This window comes from Rhodnius prolixus, unplaced genomic scaffold, assembly GCF_049639745.1.
Source record: "Rhodnius prolixus isolate KJV_2025 unplaced genomic scaffold, Rpr scaffold_9, whole genome shotgun sequence".
Lineage (NCBI taxonomy): Eukaryota > Metazoa > Arthropoda > Insecta > Hemiptera > Reduviidae > Rhodnius > Rhodnius prolixus.
Window position 1 is genome coordinate 7203791 of NW_027411604.1, and position 22160 is coordinate 7225950.

Here is a 22160-nt window from a genome sequence, read left to right on the forward strand (position 1 = left end):
AAAAGAAAAGAAAGTGAATTAGACCTGAAAATGGTTAAAAGAAATCAGCTGTAAAATATTCATAGAAGAAGAGCTAGTAAGTAGACGACAGAGAAAGCACTATTCTAAAAGTTGGCTTCATTAAACATTTGGATTACATCAAAGATTTCTTTTGGTAAACAGAAAACTTCAATGAAAAAACTATCAAACCTTACTTATTTGTAAATTAGTAATATAAAAAGATCAGTTCGTGTCATTCATTTTTGTTTGATCACAAAAATACGTACATCAGAACCAGAAATTCCCACGAACTTCTTTGCTATCTTTGCAGAACTAGTTTAACTTGAATTTAGATTTTAAGGAATTGTTGTTCATTCTTTTTGGTGACTGATTCATTCTATTGATTTTAAAGAAATTAGTCTAAATCTAGTTTTGCATTGGGAGGAAAAACAAAAATTGCAAAAGAGAGGGAGACCTAACAATGGCGGAAATAAATTCGCAGTGATGCTTGAATCTGGTTGTTGTGTGCCTTAATTAAAAAAAAAAAGAAACATCTGAAGCCTGCATAAAATAGCTCTCTTTTTACTTTAGAAAAAGGAGTTTCCGGTAGAAAATTTAACATTCCAGAAAATCTATTTAGAAGGAAGGGGAGGAAAAACAATTTTCTTTCATAGTTACGGATTTTTTCGATTGAAAATTCAAAATTAGAAATTTTCAATGATTGCAGTAAGGTATATCCAGCCACGAATAAAATCTCCAAATTAATTTAATTTAAAGACTAAAATTACTGAGTATTTAGGATGGAAGATTTGCGAGAAATCGGTCAAATAAAACAACTCGTCTTTTTGTGTGTAAGTCCCGCTATATCTGTATATATACTCGTATACCAGCTTCTCCATTTCTGGCTCTTAGTTTCTGAAACTCAACCAACCCGCGTAGCCACGTAAGTTTCAATAATTATAAAGAATTTATTGTATTTTACTGTTTATTTTTGTATTACTGATTTTTTACTGATTTTCTATGTTACTGATTCTCTAAATTGTTTTGTATTTGTAATATCCAGGCCCTGAAGAGGACAATATATTTGTCGAAACGTTGGCAAAAAGACGAGTTGTTTTATTTGGCCGATTCCTCGCAAATCTTCCATCCTAAGTTTAACAATTTGCGGTCACGAAAACAATATATTCATTACTGAGTATAATACAGCAAAATTAATTAGAACATCATTAAAATATAGTAAAGTTATAAAATTGGATTCTATAAATCTAGTAATTATTTGGAGGATATCCAATCGGGGAGATAAACGAAGTACGAAGAGGCGAAGGAGACAGGCCCGGGGATGTTGAGCAGTATTAGGTTTATCTTAAGGGGATGATAACTTTCTTCAACTACTTCCGCAGGTACGTAGTAGTAGAGAGCTCCGGGTGAGTAGATTCAGTACCAACAATATGACGTCGCTTCGCCCTTTTCTATACTTGATTATTATGCAGACAACGTTAATAATTTCCTGCCCTTACTGGAGAGTACTTTTGTTTAAACTGCTTTTCATCCCTTTGCGACCTATTCCTTCTACTTATTTCTTACATCTCTTCCCGCTGGATATATTTGCATAAAAATGTTGGAAATTGAAAAACGTAAAAAAGAAAGAAAGAAAAATGCTGGGAAAAATGAGCTTTACCAATCTTAGCTCAATCCGGACTTCTCTATTTTCCGTTTGTTTTTTCTTCCAAGTAAGGGCGAGTGACGCCGATAGCCACGTTGATTGCTAAAGTGATTTTCTTTCACTGTAAGAAATGGAACATCCTACAGCACGTTTAGTGCAAGACGGAAACATAAATAAAGTTGAAATCTGTATCCTAAGCTCATTAATCCATATCTGATAATGCATCAAAGCCCGAAAACCGGTCAGGGTTACAATAAACATGCGTGCCACGACGGATAAAATTACCGAAATAAATGTTTTTTTAAAAAAAAACGAAGCCAAACTTAAAACAAAATTGGACTTAACTAAAATTCCCCCATATCTAATAAAAATATCAAAATTGTGTAACACAAAATAATTAGTCTGTAAAGAAAGTTGAAGTCTCTCTACAAAGTTTAATCTTAAGTTACCGACAAAGTTGATCTCTCTGGACAAAGATGAAGATAGCAGTGTATATCCAACACCCCCTAATAGAGGGTGGTAAAAATGATTACTTTTTGGTTTATGACCTCCGCTACACTTTTTTTTTATATATATATTTAAAGCGCCACTATTTATATAAAAATTATCCGACTAAAATTCATTGAGTAGTAATAAATTGATAAAACTCATTAATTTATTATATCTTTCCTTGATTAGTAGTAGTAGTAATGTATTTTTTCAGGCAGGCTTTACGTCCAACTACCACAAATTGGGTGTCGTGGACGGAGGCGACTAGCAAACGTACTTTACTGTAAACTTCTCATATTAACCATTAAAGGTTTAGACAGGGGAATATAGCCTAGTATCGCAATGCACCTTAGCTTTGCGGCTCTAGCATCTAACCGCTCGACTACCGTGGCGACTAGCAAACATACTTTACTGCAAATTTCTCGTATTAACCATTAAAGGTATAGACTGGGGAATATAGCCTAGTACCGCAATACATCTTAGCTTTGCGGGTCTAGCCTCTAACCGCTCGGCTATCGTGGTGACTAGCAAACATACTTTACTGCAAACTCGTATTAACCATTAAAGGTATAGACTGGGGAATATAGCCTAGTACCGCAATACATCTTAGCTTTGCGGCTCTAGCATCTAACCGCTCGGCTATCGTGGCGACTAGCAAACATACTTTACTGCAAATTTCTTATATTAACCATTAAAGGTATAGATCGGGGAATATAGCCTAGTACCGCAATACATCTTAGCTTTGCGGGTCTAGCCTCTAACCGCTCGGTTACCGTTGCGACTAGCAAATATACTTTACTATAAATTTCTTTTATTAACCATTAAATAAAATCCAAGGTCTAAGACCGGGAATCGAACCCAGTATTTTATTTTATTTTTATATACAGCCGAAATATAAGATTGCATAATAGTGGAGCTCGACCCCACTACAAGTTATACATTGAGCAATACTTTAGAACCCAGTACCACAATACATATTTCTTTCCTTGATTGTTTGACTTACAAACAAAATAAAAATGCTAAAGAAATAGAAATTTGATCGAAAAAATGGGTTTTATTACAGCTGTGGGACGAGTAATAAAAATAATACGTTCATTACAGTTGATAATAAAGATGAGCTCACAGCTCACTAAATATGGCCGAGTAAATGGACTAGTGGCAAGAAAGAATTGGGGCCAGTCTTACTACGTGATATTGTCACTTCCTAAATTGTCACTTGACACTCTCCTTCACTAACAACATAAACCACCAGCGACCCCAACTCTAACAGACTAACAGACACATTTCATCTTTTATTCATTCTTATTTGAATTTTAAAAAAAATTCTCCCCACTTTTAGTGCCAACACTTTAATGCCCTTACCAGCCAGCTCATTCATTCACTTCCTTTGAATTGCTTATTTATTTATCTTTTTTTCAGTCAAAAATAACTTATTTTAAAATAAATAATGAGGTGCATTTCGTTGCTTTTGGCCTTCCGGTGCATTTCGTCAATATCTTGGAAGATACCTCTCTGTATTGATGGCTTTGATCGCTTTTCAAAAATGTTTTTTACACAGATTAAGTTGAATAGGCCCAGGAAGTGTTAGAGGAGCTCAGTTTCATCTAGCTCCCATCCACAATAGTATCCTATTTTCGAACAGAATCTATTTTGCATACCAAGTATACCATTCTATCCAATAATGGATCTTTTTTATTGCGCAAAAGCAGCTTAGAAAAAAACCACTGAACGTAACCATTTTTTGGCTGGACTTTCCGCTTGAACTTATTAAGCTTTATCCCCTTTCCAAGAAGAGATTTGCGGCAAGGAACATGTGCCTGTCCGGATTAAAGAAAATATTATGTTTCAGAATTCTCTCTAGAAAAGCGAAGCTTCTCTTATATAAGACTCTGATAAAACCGGTACTGCTTTATGGAAGCGAATACTGGGTTTTTTGACCCATGAGAGCAAGACAGCGTTGAGGGTATGGGAAAGGAAAGTATTGAGGAAGGATACATTGTTCTATAAACGAGGGAGAAGGTTGAAGAATCTGCACTAACTTGGAACTGCAAACTCTCTATGGAGAAGCAGACATCGTTGCTTGCATTACGAAAAGGAAGATTGAGATGGTTAGGATATGTGGAGAAGATGGTGGAGAATAGAATCTCCAAATGATTTTTATATGGAAGGCTCGGAGGCGTCAGAAGAAGTGGTAGGCCAAGACTGAGGTGGCTTGATGACGTTGAAGAGGATTTGAGGAAAATGGGTGTGCGAAGGTGTAGATTAAAGGTAGAGCTCAGTGGAGAGCCTTGATTGAGGAGACCCTGGTTCTTTCAGGGCTGTAGCGCCGAGGAGGAAGAAGAAGATCACCTTTCCAATGCGCTTTAAACCATCCGCAACAGTATTGAGGCTAACTTACACGTTGCTCCACGAACCATCGAACCGTTTGAGTTAGGTCCAGCTTTCACGATCGTTTTTATAATCATTAGATTAGATTAGATTAGACTAGGACGGCCTCAAGGCCTACGCCACTGCGACCCCTTTGGATCTATTGTGGCTCCCCTCACTCTAAAGCTCACCCTCCAGACCTGTCCTTTTAATCAGACTCTTAATGCTGGAGAGCGATTCTTGGGTAAAGCTCACAGGCCTTGGTTTTTCCTCCCCGAGAAGTAACATCCTTAGCCATACAAGCCCCTCACACTGACACAACACGGGCAGTGCCGTTTCCTCCTCTTCCTGACAGAACCTACAGAGGCTATCATCTGCCAGGCCCATACGATGCATGTGTTTTCTGAGCCTGCAGTGGCCAGTTAATAGGCCTACAATCATCCTTATAGCCCCACGGCCTTGATAGATTAATTCTGCAGTCAGCCTCGGCGAATAGCCTTTTTAAATCATCATATCCATTTACCATATTCGACCAGTATGTGAGCTACCTATGAGGTCCACAAATCTTCAGACAAAAAAATATAACTGCTCAGTGTTTTCACAAACAATTTTGATGCCCAAAAATCGCCTTCATTATTCGAACAGTTTGTGGCAGCAAGTTGCCTCAGGTAAAATTAAGAAAATAATAAAATTGGACGATTTTGCTTCTTCGGCACTTCGTAGATTTAAAAAATGTAATTAAAAAACATAAATTTTGGGGGTGACTATAATAAATTTCTCATATTAACCATTATATTTAATCCAAGACCTAGACCGTGAAACTAACCCACTAAACCAATACTTCTAGCTTTGCGGGTACAGAGAAACATATTTTTGCTCGATTGTTTGGAAATTAAAAGATATTTAAAAAATATAATGAGCACTGGCTGGTGAAGAGGGGAGAAGAATAGAAATTAATCATCATTCTTCGTATTGAGCGAATGTGCTCCATTCAATATAATTATTATCAATGGCAATATCTCCTCCCTTGGTACGAATTTCCATTTCTGTGAATGGCAGATCAATTGGTCCAATTATTTTAGATAAATTAATTCAGCGCATAATATTTCAGTAGAAACTGAAATAGGTTTCAAATTTAATTCAATGCTCTTTGAAGGCAACTCAATATCTAAAATAATTGCAAACGTAGAAATTAATTAATCTAGAAATTTTGTTAATCCAGAGGAAAGACAAAGCCAAAATGTTGGAAGAGAATATATTTATTATATATGTAAGAGGATGATGGCATCTGTTTATCATCCAATAGTTTATCAACAAAATTCTGTGACATCTGCTTTTATAGCTGAACATGGCAAGAGTGGAAAAACAGATAAATTTTACTGTATCAGCCATATTTGGCGACAGTCGGTCGGTATTAGTTCGAGAATGGCTCGCCACTAAAATAAAAACAATAATGCTGCGATTTTATTACTAATGTTTTATTTATTATAGACCGTTTAAAGATTTATTATAAGGTGTCCCTAAATCGATCTACAAAGAGTATTGAACTCTTATCTTGCAGTGAAGATGTGCAAATATAGCCAGAATCTCTGACTGCTATAATGGGTTCAGATGAGAGAGAGAGAGATGTTGGTTGTAGACGTTGATGGATAAATAACACTTTTAGTATCGGTATAAGACTTTATGTATTTATATGACTGACTGCCAAGGACTCTATACTTTACACTACAAGAACAGAACAGACTGACTGACGTGGCTAAACGATGTGTACAACTCAAGTGTAAGACTTTGAACAGAATTACAGAATCTCCGAATTTCCGAATTGAATATATATCTCACTGAATTGAATATAATAATTGAATCTGAATATGATAATTGAATGTCTATTTGAATCTGTATTTTGAATATCCTCTTTGACTTTCCTCTTGTTCTTATATACCTTCGCCGAGCCTCCCTTCTCTGCGTCCGAGGGGGCTGTCCCTTTCTCTCTGGCTAGAGTGGGTGAGTGGTGGGGTTTCACAGTTGTAATGGGTTCAGATGAGAGAGAGAGAGAGATGTTGGTTGTGGATGTTGATGGATAAATAACACTTTTAGTATCGGTATAAGACTTTATGTATTTATATGACTGACTGCCAAGGACTCTATACTTTACACTACAAGAACAGAACAGACTGACTGACGTGGCTAAACGATGTGTACAACTCAAGTGTAAGACTTTGAACAGAATTACAGAATCTCCGAATTTCCGAATTGAATATATATCTCACTGAATTGAATATAATAATTGAATCTGAATATGATAATTGAATGTCTATTTGAATCTGTATTTTGAATATCCTCTTTGACTTTCCTCTTGTTCTTATATACCTTCGCCGAGCCTCCCTTCTCTGCGTCCGAGGGGGCTGTCCCTTTCTCTCTGGCTAGAGTGGGTGAGTGGTGGGGTTTCACTACCCCTACGCTAGAGTGGATGAGTTGTGGGGGGTTCACTACCCCTACACTGCCCTATAATCGTGGGCAAAGCTAAGGTGAAGTCGAACATTAAGAATATGGGGTTAAATATACACTACTTCTTGACAAACGACTAACTTGGAACCCCCACACGAGACTCAAAAGAATTGACCTTAATCTGAGGTACAAAATGTTGAAAAGACTACTCGACAAACGATCAAAACTGACCCTGACAAACAAACGAACACTATCGTATATACCGCTCTACTTGCTCCAATATGGACGTACGAAATACAACTCTACGGAAGCGCCAAAAAAATCGAGCATCAACCGACTTCAAACCTTACAATCAAAAATCCTGAGAACAATAGTTAACGCTCCCTTCTACGTCTCCAATCACACAATACACTCTGATCTCAATATTCCTCTCGTCTCTGGTAATAGCCCAATCTCGGTACACAAAACTCCACTCAAATCTACACAATCATTACAACCCTCTGATCCACAACATGTCTATCACAACACTTCCTTCAAATCCACAGCGCAGATTAAAGCGGCGGTGGCCACGCGATCATCTCATCATTCAACGCCGACCTCCTAGGATGGTTGCTGCGTAAGCTTGCGAATCTGGCGTACTAACGGCTTCCATCACTGGATGGTCGTCGTTCACTCCATTCAAGCCCTTGGCGCACATGCATGTGCGCGTATATGTATGGATATATATATATATATGCGTGCATGTGTATTTGTGCTATACTTATCATTCATTTCTTTTGCTTATTGTACTGGATACAGTTGCAAAATAAATAAACAAAAAAGAAATATATACACTCAGGGTAATGCGGATCAAAATGACTGATTCAAAAAGAGAGAAATTAATAACTGACATAATTTCATTACAGAATACGAACTTATGCATTTCTTGGTGCATAATAAGTGCAAATAAGTTGAGTGAACACAAAAGGAAGTTCTTCATTCTAACTTCAGTTTTCCACCAACCGAAACACGCCTCGGATTTCTTCCGATTACATTCACCACATTCCTGGGCGGTTGCTCCAGTGCTTAGCTCTGCAGACCTAGTCTTCCATCCCCCTAAAAGAGTTCAGGCTCTATAAGAAGTCGGCCCATTTCCCTTTAAGCCAACCAGCCCTCAGCTGCCGTAATAAAGTGTCTTTAATTTATTCACTGACCACAGTTCATTCAGTCAAAATAACCATTTACGATTTATCAGTGCTCAAGAACTTTTAGCGGCAACCAGGATATTGTAATGGTAATACTGATACTTCCTGTCGGAAGACTGAATCGAACACGCCTTTCCGTTAAACACACACACACACACACACACACACACACAAATCCGCCCTGGAAGATACCAGGGGCTCCGAGTTCCTCCACCAAACCGTGTACCACACTCTCGCTTCAGGTGACGAACATTTATACTCATAAAATTACATATAGGACGATCTCCTATAAAAAATTTGTCACTAGTAACTCTTAACAGTAATTTAAGAGCAACATTTTGCTGACTATTTCCTGACAAGGACCCCAAATCATGCCAGGCATTGCCTTATGTTCCCATTGTAGCACAGAATAAATTGGCTGCATCAATGTCAACTGTCATTTTACTATCAACTGGTTCATGACAATAGATAACGTCATCTCTACCGCCAATAGAAGGAGATGACGTAAGGTTCTTCCTATATAATAATATTCTTCTTCCAACGTTTCTCTAGATTTACAGTAATATAATTTCAACCATTCTGAACCAAGAAAATAATAATTTTTTGCTCCCCTAAAACTAAAAATCTGTAGGAAGCGGAAGTTATACAAATGAGAGTAGTTTTATCTTAGCACTTGTCCATGTCACTATTTCCGAGAGGGAACTAATTCAGAAGTAAGAACAATTGAATTCAGTAACCCACTCACTGTTCGTTTCGAGACTCGTTACAGCTAATTCCAACAAAATATAATTAACTAAATAAAATTTTAATTACTCAAGATAAAAACTCCTAACTAAACTTCTCTAAATAAATTATTTTCCCAAAAATGTAAGGAAATTGGAAGAGAAATAACTAAAAATAACTTTCTCCTTTAATTATTCACTTTTAGTAAAACCATTTTGTTTGTAGAAAGATTTTTGTACTTAAATCTATTTTAAGTTGATAATTTATAGTAGAAAGAGCTTTGAGAGCTGTCTATAAGTTAAAGTTCGAAAGGTTTACGAAGTACATAAATAGGAGGAGAGTTTAACCTTTCCAGACTTAACTCTAAATCCCTTCTGGCCCTTTTGTTTGGAAAAGTGAGAGATATATATTTCCTATTCCACTAAATTTTTAGAGAAAAATGAAGAAAATAAATTCGTTGCAAACGTACGTCTTTATCATATACTGAAGTTTACATAATTACTTTATTTTTTTTTCAACTTGTAATGGAATAAAGGGAGATTCTATAAAACTATGGCAGATCAGTTACCTAGACAACCTTGGTTTAAGAGAACTGTCACTAATAAATGGGTTGTTACGACAATAAGCAGGCTGACAGCGAACCACGCTGTGTGCGGTTCGTATCTTCACAGGATCAACAAAAGGTCCTCTCTCCTTTTTGCGTAGATTGCAATGAGGAGGAGGATTTCAAACATCTGTCCACGTTATGTGGTAGAAAGGAAACGAATGTTTGACGACATATACAGGTATTTAGATGCACCATTTCGCTACGAAGGCATAATATTCTCCACCAACATCTATGTGCTTAAGTCTATAGCAGAGCTATAGAAATATGAATGTATTTAAAAGTTATAGCCGATTAGAATGAATACAAGAAAAAGATTACGGTGATTTTAATTTCGATTAAGCTATAAGGATGGCAGGAATATAGAGTACTGATCCATCCATTAGTTGTAAGTTTGTATGTAAATAGTTGTATATAGTAGAGGGATGAATGTGTGAAGCGAATGTATTTATAAGTAAGAATGGAGAGTGAGTGATATTCTAGTGATAAGCGGAAGCCAATGCCAAAAAAAGGCAAAAAAAAACAAACTTGTAATTTGTACTGAAAAAGATAGTTGTTTCAGAATCATGCTGATTAGAATATTTAAAATGTGAAACTAATTATTCAACAGCAAGAGTTACGTTTCTATTATGATTTGTATTGGACAGTGCACGCGAAGAAGTTCAATACATTCTTAAATATATTCTTCGCACGAAACTCAAGATGATCAACCAGTCCAAACTAGTTAGGTATTGCACGGGGGTGGTACAACCAAGGTTAACATGGTCATCCTGGTTAAACTGTAATGATGAACTAAGAGAGAACATGTGGACTCCAGTTCGACTGTCTCAGGCTCTTCATCACTATGCTGGCTGACCAAGAGCTGTAGCTCATGCCAAGCAGGCAGAACAGAAGAGTGACCTGGATCGAGTTATTGAAGATTCTGGGACGCTAACGACCATAGTTATCAAGGCGCCAAACGAAAAAAAAAGTAATAATAATAACATTTTTCTCATTTTCTCATGATAATAATAACCTTGAGTTAAGTTCTATTTGGTGAGTGAAGGAGCTTTACAGGCAATACTCTAGAAAAGTTGGTAGTGGCAACCCAATATATATACTGAAAGTTCAGGAAGTCAACAGACGCAAATTGCCAGAGTATCAAGAGAGACACATGGCAAAGATGTTTACATTGAGTCTTGATGAGCCCTATTTTAGATATGTCCCTAATATGGCATCAGCTTAAAATTGTTACTTCAACGTATATAGGAAACCTTTCATCAGTCATTATAATGTGAAGAACCATTAGTCTCAAAGTATGTGTACTTTAAAGTTAACACCAAACCCATCATCAAAAGCTCGTCATTCCGCATACCCGACCACGTGTAGTCACAAAGTCACGTAGTGAGAGTTCATTTCTTTACCACCTCTACGAAGGAAACAGTACACTAACAAACATGGAATTATGTAATATAATCTAAACAAAAATCTACATATAAATGGAACAAATTTAAATTTAACTTAGGAGTTTGGGGGGGAAAAAACATCCTTAAGGAGAAACTTATTTTCCTGCTTATCATTCATGGAAGTACTTAACTTCCTGGGCTTAATCAACTTTAGGGAGAGACCTCTTTTAAAGCTAATTAATTTTTGGATTAGATATAATTTCATTTTAAAGAACTAATTCCGAGTTTTGCAAAATCGATTTTTGGACATTCTCAAAGAACTGCGAACCATAAACATACCTCTGAAGGCAATTTAGTTCCATTTAGGGCCAACATCCTGAGCAATGTAAAGAGGAGCATGTAAAATATTGTTTGGAATTTCTTTTTAAGCACATTTGAAAGTGGAAGTCGACTTATTTTTTTCCAAATTTAGTGTTTGGTCGAAAAGACATGACTTAAGCTGCTCTGAATTAGAAAAACTAAGTTATTATCTCTGGTAGAATGAAGCACCCCCAATTTCTCAGTCTTAAAACTGTAACCTTGAAGATCTATCGAGCCTCCCTCGATTGGTGCCACGTGATTCCCTTCAGCCCCAAGATATGCCACTACAAGCTAGTATGTTCTCTTCTAGCCCCTGCTAGTTTCTCCAGTTTCGAAATCTGCATTGAATAAAGCTTTGATATCAGTTAGGTGGTAATGGAGTTTCCTCTGTCTCCCCACAGAAAAAACTGCCAGAGCCATCGCGTTCTAGAGCTAGCTTCAGATGATCTCTAAGTGGACAAATACCCTGAAAAGAAACCTGTCAGTTTAAGGTATTCGCTCAGGCCAAGACCTACTTCAAAAATCTGTTTCAGTTATAATTTTCCAAACAAATCTTCAGTTCCAAGCAAATTTCTTCGACTTTTCTTCCTCCTCGAACTCCTCCACGAAAATACCATCGCCTACCCCACAAAACAGACCCTATAAAAGCACCGAGCTTCGTCAGGGCTTTGGCCATCAAATTCCTCACCCTAGTAAGTAAATTTTTATCTCTTCTGCCCAGTTTACTGAGTTTTCTAGACCTAATTTTGAGCCTGACAACACAGGAGTTCTGTGCTTTGATGACAGCCTGTCTGTTCATCGGAGAGGATAACAAATCTCATGATTGTATAGAATTTCGCCTTGGGAAAACGCCATTTCTCTGACTACGTTCTGATCAAGACAGATGGCTCAACTATTTAGGTTTTAAAAGTAACTGGAATCTTGGATACTATGGGTAAGCAGGTACTGGTATCGACTCTATACGACCTCTATGCCTTACTATAGAAGGTAATACAGGCTCAGCAGATATCTCCGTCAACTACAGTGGGCGGGCGGATCCAGAGCCCTAAGAAGTCAAGGAATAGCTTCTTATACCTTATGTAACAGTGTAATCACAATCTCTAGTTTGTGATATAAGACCTCTGCGCGTTCAGCAACTCTGGTCCAATTGACCTGGAATGTCCTTAAAACTGGTGACTAGTCATTAGTTAAGGCTGCCCCATGCTAGGCAATTTAATTTCAGTAATTTTAGATCATTTTTGTTTCATAAGTACCGCAGGAAACAAATTGAACGCTCACGCCCGAATTGTTTATACAGCTAAAAGCAACTGTTTATTACGTTCCCAACTAAAGCGGAACAAGTAAACTACCGCTCAAATCATACGCTTCGAACATGAATTTAATTAAAAATTAGATTAAACAAAAGAACCGGCTGGAATGTGAATAGGGCGAGGAGCAGAGGACAAAGTTCTGTTGGGACATATTAGCCAGGCTGGTAGACTCACATAAAAACAAGCAGATTTAATTAATAATGACTTACCCGCCCCCGCACTACCGCGGACAGCCGGCCGAGCATTTCCCTGACCATGTGACCAGTACCAGGTCACATCCCCACTAAACACATACCGATGTATGTGACAGTGATTCGTTAATTATTAACAGATTAATTAATATTCCAACCCTAACTCTCTCTCATCCAGAGCACCTCACTTTATGACGTCATATTGCTCTAATATACGAGGTGTGGCTATTAAATAACGAGACTATTGCTGTAAAACATTTTATTTTAAATTTATACATAATTAGTTACTGTCAACTTCAATATACACCCCTTCCCTTTCCCTAAAACGCTCCATGTGAATTTACCATAGTTCGAAACAGTGCTGGAAGTCTTTTTCTGTAGGAGCTCCTGCATGACGCGTGCCGCTTTTTCTTTCACAGCTTCAACGGACTGAAATCGTATTCCTTTTAATGTTGATTTGACTTTGGGGAACAGATAAAAGTCACATGGGGCCAGGTCAGGCGAATAAGGCGGATGACCCTAAAACTAGGATGTTGTACTTGGCTAGAAACGTCTTGGACAGACAATGCAATGTGAGCCGGCGCGTTGTCTTGATGGAGAACCCCGTGACTTGTTCTTCCCTCAAATCGGGTCGTTTTTTTCCTTAATCTTTCACGGAGTAATGTTGATTAATTATAATCGATATTTTCATCCGTTTTGGACGTGGAAGGGCGACCCGGGCGGCCATCATCACCGACGTCTTCTCGGCCATCTTGGAAACGCTTGAACCACTCAAAAACTTGCGCACGTGATACATCATTCATCGCCATAAACTTCTTTTAATAAAAGATAAGTTTCAGTAGCGGTTTTACCAAGTTTCATGTGAAATTTCACGACAATTCTTTGTTCTACTATATGTGTAGTATCATGTTTTCGGCAAAACGAAACTAACACCTCTTACACAAACACGTCAGGTTCCAGTCAGACAGATTTCTCTACAAACACGTGAGAAGCTGCAATCGAAAGAGAAGGCTTTACGCTGCACAGCTGTCGGTTGTTAGGATTTGGCGCATGCATAGTTCTTCTGTAGCAGCATCAGCCTCATTATTTAATAGCCACACCTCGTACTGCCAACATTTTAAGTGTTCCTTGATATCCCATTCTAGTAGCACGGACGTTTTTTTTTAAATTTCTCCCGACATTAATTGATTCACCAGTTAGGTGCAGGTGTTCTGATGATGATGATGATAGTAAATCCGAAAATAGGTCAGGAATACAACAACACTTGCTTACAACAATCGCGTGACTGGTAGAACAGGGAAATCTATTTATTGGTAGAAAGATGGAAAATAACGCAGAAAGAAAATAAAAGAAAAGGAGTGAAAGTGGCCATATTTCCCACTAGCTAGACTCATATTTCATAATTCACCAGACCGGTAATGATTCGAGATACTGTCTGTGGCTATTTTCCAAGAGTTGCTGGTTTACCAACTAGATGCAAATGAATGGTTGGTTGATAAATCTGGTAAAGGACAGTCTCCAGTGAGCGAACCAGAGAGAATCGGATTAGCCACTAAACTCACTCTACAATCTGTGGGTTCCCACCCCATTGAGGGTCAGTTAAGTAATTCTCGGATGATTTGTAATTAGAACGCCAGATCGTCTTAACCACTTCCTTCAAATTTCTCTTTCTTTATTTACACAAGCTATCTGAAGATCAGTTCTAGCAGATAGATTCACACAATGGATTACTTCGTTAAGACACAATTTCGTCACAAATAATGATAAGACAAATGAGGTAATTTTGCCATTGTTTAAAACCTTACTCTTCTAGAAACACACGTTTAGCTCTAATGCTGAGAACTCCACTTCTTAACTTAATTTTGTTCTTAAATATTTCAGGAAAAATCAAATGTTTTCTGAATGGATAATTTGACTTCATCATTAATTCACTAGTTAAAGAAATCGTGACGTCACAGTTCCCCTAAAAGCTACCCCATTTATCTGGGGGGGAAAAACTGTTTCAAACCAAAATGGTAGTTCTAACATAGGTTACGTACAAGGGCGATTGCAAATACTAGGTCTATCTAGAAAATTCCCAAAAAAAATCTAAAAGCTGTAATGTACTATAAACGCAATTCCTGAGTTCTTCAACTAGGAATTTAGGCTGGACTGCGTCATTAAATGGCACTTCACAGGAATCCTTAATACGTCATATACCATCCATTGGACGAATAAAACGTGAACTTTCTGGCTAAAACCCAAAATGGAAAATCTAATATCTTTTGTCAATAATCAATAGTTTGGTAAGAGACGCCTATAAAAAAAGAAACCTTTGCATAAAATTTTGTATCACATTAAGGTAATTAATTAGTTGTGTAATTGTGTAAAAACAGGAGAATGCTGCACACTATATTCCATTAGTCCATGTATATACACAGATTAGGGATGGATGATCACACCCATACAAAAACACAGAGTGCGCTATACTGAGGACGTCCTGGTGAACAAGACAAAGACATTATGGAACAACCTTTGTTTTAGAATCAGACTAACAGACAAAACACAATTTTAGGGCTATCATTTGTAATTATCTATTGTTACTATAATATCTACACAGATTCATACATATCTGGAAGAGTTATTGCTTGTAACACATTTTATAATGTCTCGCCATATTAATATTAAAATTAAAATTTAATACGACAGATTAATGCCCTGGAAAATAGAGAGTTCAGCTTATTTGACCGAAAAACCTAATGTCCCATACACTGGTTTTGAATTACTTCTTAAGTAATCTTGTACATCTATATTGATTATATAGATTATACTGTTAGTAGAATCTAACATCACCATTCTTTCCTTGAATTGCATCAAAATTAACTCCAGAAACTTGATTCAAATAAAATTCATAAATAGCCTAATTATTGTTATTAGTTTTTCTTATTCACCTGCATAAAATATAATGGAATACGTTCAAGTCAAACAATGTATAGGTTTAGATATGTCTGAGTAGGGTGCATTAAACATGCAAAAGTTTTTGCTTTTTTCCCCCGAAATCAATATATTAAATATAAAAAAAAAGACTTCCGGCTTTATCCTCGAAACTAAAAACCCATTCCAAATAATCCAGGACCAAATAGCTCCAGACAGATTCTATGGAGACAAAGAATCCAATACCATCTGCCAAAAAAAAAGGAGCCACCTTTGGGAATAAGTGGCAGTCCGAAGTGGTTGGAGTTCTGGGCCTATAAGAACGTTGAAGAATAAAACTTCTCCAACCTTCAGTGAGGAATCTGTTCTTCGGAAGAGGATTTGGTATTGCATTAGCATGCAGCGGATTTTTTCCACCCATTTTGTCAAAAGAAGGTTACTTGATAACCTTTCAAGAACTAATTCGAAATGGGAACTATTTATTATTATTATTATTATATAGTCTTTATTAATTAAAAATAAGAATGTAAATAAAAATACACATCTTTGAACAGAAAGTAATAAAGGCATATGCCATGGTTAAAGACTGTCGACGGAGTGGACAATATAAATTATTTTTTCAGTTGTATTATAGCTGGACACACTTCAATAATTTAATAAAAATACCGTTGCATGAAGCTGTATTATTAAAATTACATCCAAAATTCACATAAAACTACATTACTTTAAAACAAGCGAAGACTTTTTCGACTACACCCTTAACCAGTTAAGCGTGGAATTTAGTTTAAAAAAAAAAAAAACCCAGTGTGCGGAATTACGAGATGTCGTAAAATCACGACGTAAAATTACTCGTAAAATCACGACAATGACGTGTACACACGTCGAACGCAGGGAAAAAACAACCAAACGTTTACAATAGTCGTAATAGTCACTGCAAGGTACTTTTTCTGCAATCTCTAGGGCTTGAGATTACAGAGTGTATTATTAGTGTATACACGTCAAACACGCTTAACTGGTTAATATGTTTAGAAAGATGAAATTCATATGATAACTGATGACAGAAGTAAGATAAAAAAGCACCAATTTAGGAAAACGATAACTGAGCAACTATGTTACTTATTTACATAATAATAAGATAAATATTATGAAACATATATTTAATGAAAGCTTCCCCAAAAACAGAGATAAGTTCTCTGATTTGATATTACTAAATGTCGCCATATTTAGTAAAAGCGACATCAGGACATACGGCAATCAGTTATAGGGCTAAATCTTTCAATCGGCATTGGCATTTCTCTCAGAAGATTTGAAAATATATCCAACGGTTTTCCATAAAAATTTTAAACGCTGATTTTTCACTACATGTTGATCGAAAAAGTTTCCCAAGAAAAAGCGTCTTACGGCTGGAGGGGCAATGCATTTCCCTTTGAAGTATTCTATAATAATGTGCGGTCTCATTACCAGAAAAATATTAATAGGAATTAACATAATTGGTGAAGGACGAACGGATGTATCATTTTATTGGACTATTTTTTTTTTTTTAAATAGTTTTTAGCTGTTTTTAGGAATTTGATTCAATCATAGTGAACATGTTGAAGTCGAACTGATTATTTACTTTCCTGAAATTGCTGAATTTAATTGGTTACTTAAATTGCGGAAGAGAAGCCGTGTGGATGCTCACAATGGATTGTTTTCCTGGTCGAAAGGTCACCTTACAATATGTTCTTTTACTTGGAGTACAAAGACCAAAAATTATTATTTCTCAGCAAACTAACAAACGTTTTCTTCAGAGCAAGGAAGGGGAATTAATATATATTTATATATAAAAGGAAATGTATTATGTACTCACACGTGTCAGTTAAAGAGCGCTAGAATTTCGCGGGAGCGGCAAATGACGACGACCAAGTTCTCACAGTTAAGTTGTACGGACAACAAACAACAACATCAACATCAACTAAAGATTACCGTGGGGGCGGTGGTGGTGATGGCGGCAGTCGTTTTCACGGGTTAAATACTGTGATCGGCGGCGGCAAGCGAATGCTACTGGCAGGTGTGATTTACAGAGGTAACCTTCTCTGACTGAAACCTTCACACACTCGGGTTATATCTCTTTCAGTCTGAAGAATGGAAATGGTGCATGCGCATTATCAACAACCCCCATTTGGACATTCTCTACCGCCCCCTATCTTGTAGTAGTAGAAGAGAGAGATCTGTGTCTGTATTTCTCCAGTGGGGGTTGTTCGTATTCCACCTCTGCTATTTCACTGCCGCCTCCAATGACTAGTTTTTTTTCTTTCTCTCGCTTTCTCAATCGCATTCACTTCTTCTTCTTCTTATCTTTAAAGCTTCTGGGATATTGCGAGAGTTCTATGAAGTAGGTAGTAGTATCCTAGAGGGAATATAACAAATTAGCTAGGTCCTTTCGATCAAATTCAAACAATCAATCTGTTCCCAGTGAAGCCTACAACATCCTCCATAGAAATTATTTGTCAATCCTATTTGGAAGAACAACAACAACAGCTATTACAAGTTGATTTACAAAATTATATTATAAAAAATAAAGCCAATCTTCTAACTTTAACAAAGACTTACTTAATTTTGAACTTCACTCAAAATTAATAAATCTAACTTCGCGCGCTTACAACAAACCTTCAATCAAGTTGCCTTTAAAAACAAAGTTCTCCACACTTAACCAGTTAACTGTTTATGTTATGACGAAGATATTCGTCATGAAAAAAAAGTGTAAAATTTTGTGTTAATGCGAGTATATTCGTCATGCGTTTTCAGAAGTGACCATCGGCAGTTAATTTTGCAATTTTAGTTAAAACTAAAATATATTCCTAAACTGCAAGAAGTTTGGAATATTTTGTGGCCATGTCCAAATAGAAAGAACTAATAGATAGATGTAGTATGAATTATTCTTCGTAAATGTATCCTTGTCTTTTATTGATCATCACTGAATCAAATAACGAATTCATATATTGTGTTAAACTAGGCAATGCAGTAAGTGGCGCGCCTGGTAATAAGGATGAGAATAAGGATGAGGATCCTTTTGTTCCCTATTTACCTGTGTATTCAAGAGGCGGAGCTTTTTTTGTGGCTCATGTGCGGGGTCCAAGATTTAGGGATCATCCAAATTGCTAAGTCGTGGGCTACTAACCTGCCAAGATATTTCCCTGCATAATTGTTGGTATTTTATCATCTATACAGGGATTCATTTCCATAAATACCAGTCTGCAATGTTGCAGCGACCTACTCGGAGGATAATTGCAGCAGTGCGCATCCTTTGTAATTTGGTACTTCATACTTCTGCAAGGACAGTATTGAGTGAGCTGTTTAGTGACACCAGATTTTTCCAAGTTTAATGATTCTTTGTCGGATTTCCTCCATAACACTTTATCATTTGAATGATAATAAGGTAATTTAGAAAATATTTTTGTCCCGATCGAAGAAAGTAAATCAGTGTGTAGCAGCAAGCTGTTACCAGATAGAACAATAGAATATTCGAGTGCAACGAAATTTATTTTTGATGTTTTTGGTTCCTATTTATGTTAATATAAATAAATGAATAGATGTACATGAAATAAATAACGGAAAAAAAATATAAAAGTTATTTCATTGCAAACTAATTTCATATGAAACATACTCTGGAGTTTGACGAATATATTCGTCATCGCTTAATTTGTACGACGCACGTAGGGGGACACATTTTCCAACAAGATCGAAACAGTTAACTGGTTAACTAAAGAAACTTCAGTGATCGCAACCAAAGATTGTGCAAGTGAAGTTACTGAAAAAATTATGCACTTTGATTGTATCAGTAAAATCCAGTACAGAGTTGAAAAGAAATTTTTAACCTAAACATACAAAACCTGATGACATTATATTACTAATAAAACTTCAGTGAAATTATAACAAAGGTAAAGAAAGATTAATTACAAAAATTTCAGACGAAGACCAAACAAATGGTAAACTGTCTGTGGTGTTTTTGGTGGAAGGGGGACGGATAGAACAGGTGGATGTTCGATTCTCTCTGAATTGAGAGCAAATCTAAAAGCCGGTTGATATTAATTGAATCCTACAATCGATAGCAATTACTTAAACCACCACTTCTATTCCGTATTATTCTCTTTTTAATTACCTAAATCAAACACAATGTCAACACTTCAGTGAAGACAAACATAAATGAAGAAACTAGGTCATCAGTAGTAGTGCTTCGTTTCTTAATGAATTGCTAAATGTAATAAAAGTTGATGGCTTAAAGTATCAGTTTTAAAGATGGAGATTTTTATTGATTTAATTATTCCAGATGTAGGTTTGTATAAGCAATTTTTAGCAAGAGCAAAAGGTTAATCCAATACTGCGCTGGGAATTTAGTTGACCTGGTTATTATTAGCGGGGATTCCCTCGGGCTCTTTTCGCTCCTGAAAATGCAAAAGGCGGGGAATAAAAATTAAATATGAAGAGAGAAATGGCTCTCTCTAATTCAACTTTGCAAGCTCTACTACTTTGTTTCGCTGGACGGGTGAAGTTTAATTGTTGTAAGAATTCATTAGATTTCTAACCAAGGAAGAGGTGGAGGTCTCATGCTGATTGTCAACTAAAGCCCTTATGGTCTGGTCTATGACTCAGCACCATTGAGTGGACTAGCTGCTCTAGGAGCGCCCAATCAATTGCGGTCCTATCCTATTCAGTTCTGTCCTGTCTACGGAGAGTCTAACAAAAACTGCGCGCCCACCTTGTAGAGAACTGTAGCGCTTACGCTAGGGTCTTCCCACCCTGCGTTAGATTAAACTAACTCTCCAGGTTCACTCAACCTTCTGAGAGGCTGACTCGTCATGACTCCTAGTTTACCCACCTCTAGTGGATGACTAGAGTACGCGGTAAGCTTATAAACTTCCAGCTTCCGCTGGTGAGTAAAGATTTCTGTATAACTCTTCAGTAGCCCCTTTGTTGATGAGGGGAAAAAACGAGGAACATTGGCCTGCGTTCCTTCCCTAGCGGGTAACCGTCCGTTCGTGTAATCTATCGAACTGAACATAGGACTTCTTAACTTACATTTACGACACCACACTTCGCAACTTACGTCTCAAGTACGCGCGCTATTTTCTTTTGTTATCGTGAAAACGACTTTAATATCAATTGCCATATTGTACAGTATAGGTTTTCAAATTTAAGTACCATTTAAGGACGAACTTTACCTTGTCACAATAAAATTGATTAAAAAAAACAAAAAAAAAACTGCAGATTTAAGTCCATATCGTTCCCCCAATTGATTCATTCTAAAGAACCAAATTAGCTCAGAGATCAATCTGAAGTTTCAGGCAGCGTAAAAGCTCTTACTTCCTGTTAGCTGGCTTCAAGTGTTGCCTAGCAACCAGTGAAAGACCCCTCCTACCATCGGAGAGAGAGAGACAGAGTTATGTTTCACGTTAATAAGACCTCGCGTAAGGATTGTTGGGCAGGTGAATCACTAGAAATGATACTGATACTAATATTTTCAAATTTCTAACTCAAACTACGTGATATATTAACTACGTTTCAGAGGATTGAAATCTCGGATTTAAGGATGAGGAAGGTGTAGAACCACAGTAAGATCTCAAGTGAAAAAAAGAAATTGAAAAGATGATCAACGGTGTCCTTGATCGGGTGGGGGGGAGGTAGAAAAAGAATGGATACAAATCAATCGAAATAAAAAAATTGATTGCAGTAATAATCAAGAATTTTGGCAATAAAATATCTATTTTTCTGTACGTGTCTTGACAATTTCAGTACTTTATCGTGTACACTGTGTACTGTCTGTTCTAAACAGGAACAACCTAACTTTCAATTCGACCCTGCGAAAAGACGTTGAACTATCTATGAACAATTCTTAGCACAACTCTAAGAATTACAATACGGGAAAGAAAGACAATGATTGACAATGTAAATAAATCATTAAAACTCACCATAAAATAAGTTCCAATAAGTATTCCGCTTACCTGTAATAAGAAAAAATAAATAAATAGATAATAATGATCAATACGGGATCAAATTATCTTACAGTTTCTTAATTCTAGACACAAGAAAATATAATTAGCAGGAACTATCCTCTCAGTAACGAAAAAACGAAATGGTTATTAAAAACTCAGGTATCGATATTGAGTGAATCGAAAAAATAAAAAAACTCCTGCTTGTTCAGGAAGTTTTCATTCTCAGTTCAGCGCAATTTTCTTCAAAGTTGCACGATCAGCAACATTATTTGTTATACCAACATGACGTAGGTTGAAAAAGTTTTCAGTAATCAGAATTTTTACTAACTTGGATTTTTTACTTTTGTTTTTTAAAATTTATTGGAAGAAAACTTCAACGAATTTCTTTAAATTTGAGATTAATTTTTGAGAATTATTTTAGGCGGAGGTTACTCATTACTATTAAGTGCAATTACTACATTGTAAACATTAATTAATAATCTTCTCATCCAATTTATCTGCTTCATGCTTCATGTTTTAGGCGCCACGGTAGCCGAGCGGTTAGAGGCTAGACCCGCAAAGCTAAGGTGTATTGC

At 36.6% G+C, this 22160-nt stretch overlaps 1 protein-coding gene across 10 annotated transcripts in view; it reads right to left on the reverse strand.

Moving 5' to 3' along the window:
• The window catches only part of Tpst (tyrosylprotein sulfotransferase), a 332855-nt gene that overhangs the window by 216273 nt on the left and 94422 nt on the right, over positions 1-22160 (reverse strand). Inside the window, exon 1 of one of the 10 annotated variants that reach the window (XM_074128988.1) lies at positions 21562-21692. The exons of 7 other annotated variants lie outside the window; for them this stretch is intronic. In XM_074128988.1, the coding sequence (XP_073985089.1) occupies positions 21562-21564 (3 nt within the window). In that variant the 5' untranslated portion in view covers positions 21565-21692. Of the gene's footprint in view, positions 1-17462; positions 17689-21561; positions 21693-22160 lie in introns of those variants that run through there. 2 more of the 10 variants (XM_074128983.1, XM_074128986.1) reach the window with 2 other exon arrangements.